The sequence below is a fragment of the Benincasa hispida genome, chromosome 5, assembly GCF_009727055.1.
Source record: "Benincasa hispida cultivar B227 chromosome 5, ASM972705v1, whole genome shotgun sequence".
NCBI classification, from domain to species: Eukaryota; Viridiplantae; Streptophyta; class Magnoliopsida; order Cucurbitales; family Cucurbitaceae; genus Benincasa; species Benincasa hispida.
Genome location: NC_052353.1, coordinates 46,858,113 through 46,862,143, shown reverse-complemented (window position 1 = coordinate 46,862,143; position 4,031 = coordinate 46,858,113). Strand labels below are relative to the sequence as shown.

The following is a 4,031-nucleotide window of genomic DNA, read 5'->3' as shown; positions in this document are numbered from 1 at the left end:
GTAATAGAATCCAAAAAGAAACAAACGTTACAGAATTCATTACATATTTTACGGATGACCGTTAGATACATATAAAAGAGTTTGAAATATGCTCTTTTGGCTTTGTATATCGACTGATCATCAAAGTGTCAATCATTCTCGCACTCACTACTCCCGATAAAAATTTAATATTTAAAAAATATATCCATCTCTAAAATAGAAAAAAGTTTTCATGCAACACCAAAACTTTACTCATTCTTTTTGTAAATAAAGAAAAAATAAGAATAAAACAAACAAACCCACAACGTAGAATTGTACTAAAAAACAGAAAGACAAACAGATTAATAAACTCAAATAATTAGGAACGAATAAAATGTTTATAAAAATATATTATATTTAACAAATTTGAACAACTCGTGATATTCTAAAACGGGCATTATTACACAAAATATTACATTATATAGTATTAAATGGTTAAAACCAACGATTGTGAAGGTAATAATCTTACAATATTTAGGGCTTTTACAGTGAAATTCTTGGTATGTGTTATCCGAATTACCGTTGTGATTTTATCTAGGGTAAAGAATTTAGAAGAAGAAAACTTTTATTATTAAATTACGAAAAAGAAAAGTAGTGAAATACCGAGAAAGGGGTTGAAGAAGAAGGTAAAAGAGAGAGAAGTGAAGTGAAGAGAGGAAGGGCAAAAATGGAAAGAGAAAACGCGTCGACGGACGTAGCATTTAGCATGCAATCCGGAGCGAAATGGCAGCTCCTCCCTCTAAATAAAAAGCCACTCTTCATTTCTCTTCTTTTCTACACTCTCTTTCTCTTCTCTTTTTTCTTTTTTCTTTTCCTTTTTCTTCTTAATCATTTTTTTTTTTAATTTTTAAAATCTTCTTCTTCTTCTTTTTTTCCTTCTCTAAGTCTAAACACAAAACAAATACGAACCCAAAATAAAAGGTTCAAAATTTCTTGTTTTTCTCAAGGGAATTAGAGCTTGAAAAGTAAGGGTTTTTTTTTTTTTTTGGGTGGTGGGGATTGATTAAAAATCTCTCGTTGAAAATCTAATTATAACCAAATTTTTTTCCAATCACGGTCCACGAAGGAAGTTTGTGGGCTGGTTGAAGAAAAAAAGAAGTAAATTTGGGGTGGGAAAAAAAAAGGAAAAAGAAAATAATGGTTCAGAGCAAAGGGGAGAAAGCTGGGAAAAGCGAAGGGGATCATCAACATCATGCAGGTAGTGGCGGCGGTGGCGGTGGTGGTGGAGAGAACGGAGGAGGGAGGGCATTGAAGAAAGGGCCGTGGACGGCGGCGGAAGATGGGATCTTGATTGAATATGTGAAGAAACATGGGGAAGGGAATTGGAACGCGGTTCAAAAACATACGGGATTGGCTCGATGTGGGAAGAGTTGTAGGCTGCGTTGGGCTAACCATTTACGGCCTAATCTTAAAAAAGGCTCATTTTCTCAAGAGGAAGAAAGGATTATCATTGAACTTCATGCTAAACTTGGCAATAAATGGGCTCGCATGGCTGCTCAGGTTTCAATTTCAATTGCTATGTTTTTTTTAAAAGAAATGTTATTGTTTTGTTTGGTTTGTGATTCTTTATGTCGTCAACTTTTATTTGGAAATTGGAGTTTGGTTTTGTCTGGTACTTTTGACTCTCAAATTCGCCATTAATTCTCATAATACAATCGTCATCTCTGACATACCCTGTTTTTGTGTTTCAGTTACCAGGAAGAACTGACAACGAAATTAAGAATTACTGGAACACCCGAATGAAACGTCGCCAAAGAGCCGGTCTGCCGCTTTACCCTCTTGAAATTCAACAGGAAGCGACGGCGTTTCACCTCCGGCATCACCATCACCATCACCACCACCACCAACAACAACAAAACCATAACTCTGCCTCTGCTGCTGCGGTTGCTACTAATTTCTCTGTTGTTCGTCATAAACCAGATTTCAACAATCACCATCCAAATTCCGTCTCGATTTTCAACTTCTCTTCGACTATGAACAATTACCAGAAGAATTTCAATGATGGGTCGTCGTTTTACGCAACACCCACAAGTCAATTCAAGTTTTTTCCTGAAAACAACAACGGTGGTGGATTTGCTTTGCCTCTTTCCCCTGTTTCTCCATTTCCGCAAATTGGGCAACAGATGAATCAATCCTTCTCGCCTCCACCGCAAGCTACTTTGCAGTTGAGTTATGGAGGTTATGTGTGTAATTCTAATTCGGGTCTGAATTCGATGTTTCTTGGAGCTCCTTACCATCACCTGATTCCGGGGTTGGAACCAGAGCTTCCTTCAATCCAAACGCCGCCGCACTCCACCACTCCGGCTTCCTCCGGGACCAGCGGCGGCGAGGGGATTATGGTGGCGGCCAACAGCGGATTGCTTGACGTTGTACTGTTGGAGGCTGAAGCTCGGTCTCGTAATGGGAAACAATCGAAAGAAGAAAGCTCCTCTGCCGGGGAGATGAAACAGAGGATAGACCAAGGATTTACAGAGGAAGAAGATGCTAATTTATATGTAGAATCAGTTTTAGGAAGCAGTGGCGGAGACGCCACCGCCACTGAAAATCATTCCGATGAGTTCAGCTCCTCCCATTCATCATCTCGTGAGTTTCTCATTTTCAATTTTAAACACAAACTAGAGGGAAAGAAAATAAAATTTTAATTATTCTATATGATATTGCCAATGGAAGAGTAAAGTTTGTATGATTTGAATAACCTTTTGAAGTAAATACAGGAAAAAGATCAAGAACGGAACCATTAGAAGAGATGGATTCAATGGACGACGATGACTTAATGAGCCTACTCAACAACTTCCAATCGGGAATGCCGGTACCGGAGTGGTACCCAGGAAGCAGCGACGACGACCTCGGGATAAACATGCATAAGGGGCCGTCGTTGTGCGAGTCGAATAGCAACCCGGGAGGAGACGAGCCGCGGCAGAATGTTACTTTGCCATCGGCGGTTGTATCGTCGCCGGTGCTCGAATGGAGCCTTGGGTCGTCTTGTTGGAACAACATGCCTAGTATTTGCTAGGAGATGGGAGGATCGGAGCGCTTCCATTGAAATGGGCCTATTATTCCTTCAACAAGGCAAGAATGGAATGAACAAAAAGTTATGAACTTTGTGTGTGAGGTTCAAAGGGTTGAGATGAATATCTGTTGGTTTCATTGGGTTGGTTTATGTGTTCAATCTTTTTCGTTTGGGTTTTACAAAATGTGCTGGTTTGAAGGTGTTGTGTGTGAATTAGCTAGTTATACATATCAACAAAAAGAACAAAAAAAAAAAAAAAAAAAAAAAAAAAAAAAAAAAAAAAAAAAGAACTTAACTTGTAATGCATGTTGTTGTGTATATAGTTTAAATGTGTAGTAGTTTAGCTTTAGATGTATCAAATTTACAAACAATGTGAGACTTGGTTTGTTGTACAACTTTTTTTCTTTCACCACATTTATAACTATTTTACAATTATACGTGAAATATCGTGAAAATATGATAAAACAAAAATCCTTTATCTATTGAATTTCGAGTGAGAATCACCCATCTAGATGATATTTTAAATTGACCCATCAATTTAGATAGATTAAATTTAAATTCTTTTTTTTTTCTAACCTTTTGTATAAGAAACTAGGTCTTTTATCATCGATTATTCCAAATTTTGGTATTAGAGAAACTAAACAAACATGTTTCATTTTGTATATCTTTTTCCATTCACATCAAAAACCTTTGGAGATTTTCGATTCTAAGTGTTTCTACTTGTTTTTTCAATTTCTTTCTTCAAGGAAAATGGTGAGAATTTGTTCATTGTTGTCCAAGACAAGGCTCAAGTCTAAAGACATCTTGAAATCTAAATGAAGTACGCACGTCCAAAAAAGAAAGTCATGCCCTCGAGTCCTAGGTCGACAAATCGAGTTTGCTCTATTTTACCAAAAGAGAAATGACTGAGCTTGGCCGAACTGAACACTTCGTGTATTAACTTTAGGCATCAAAGTGCATTTTGTTCGGCACCACACTACTATGAATACTCTTGCAAGTCATC

General features: G+C 37.4%; 1 protein-coding gene across 1 annotated transcript; it reads left to right on the top strand.

Annotated features, from left to right (window-relative positions):
* Positions 1-816: 816 nt before the first annotated feature.
* On the top strand, positions 817-3,195 carry LOC120078482 (transcription factor MYB101). Its single transcript, XM_039032750.1, has 3 exons — positions 817-1,518; positions 1,710-2,601; positions 2,733-3,195. The coding sequence occupies exons 1-3, from the start codon at positions 1,156-1,158 to the stop codon at positions 3,029-3,031; spliced, it is 1,554 nt and encodes a 517-aa protein (XP_038888678.1). The 5' UTR covers positions 817-1,155; the 3' UTR covers positions 3,032-3,195.
* The last annotated feature ends 836 nt before the right edge of the window (positions 3,196-4,031 follow it).

Coding starts and splice junctions, on each gene's coding strand:
- LOC120078482 (XM_039032750.1), top strand. CDS start 1,156: ATGGTTCAGAGCAAAGGGGAGAAAGCTGGGAAAAGCGAAGGGGATCAT. Junction 1,519..1,709: donor GGGCTCGCATGGCTGCTCAG/GTTTCAATTTCA, acceptor TTTGTGTTTCAG/TTACCAGGAAGAACTGACAA. Junction 2,602..2,732: donor CTCCTCCCATTCATCATCTC/GTGAGTTTCTCA, acceptor AAGTAAATACAG/GAAAAAGATCAAGAACGGAA.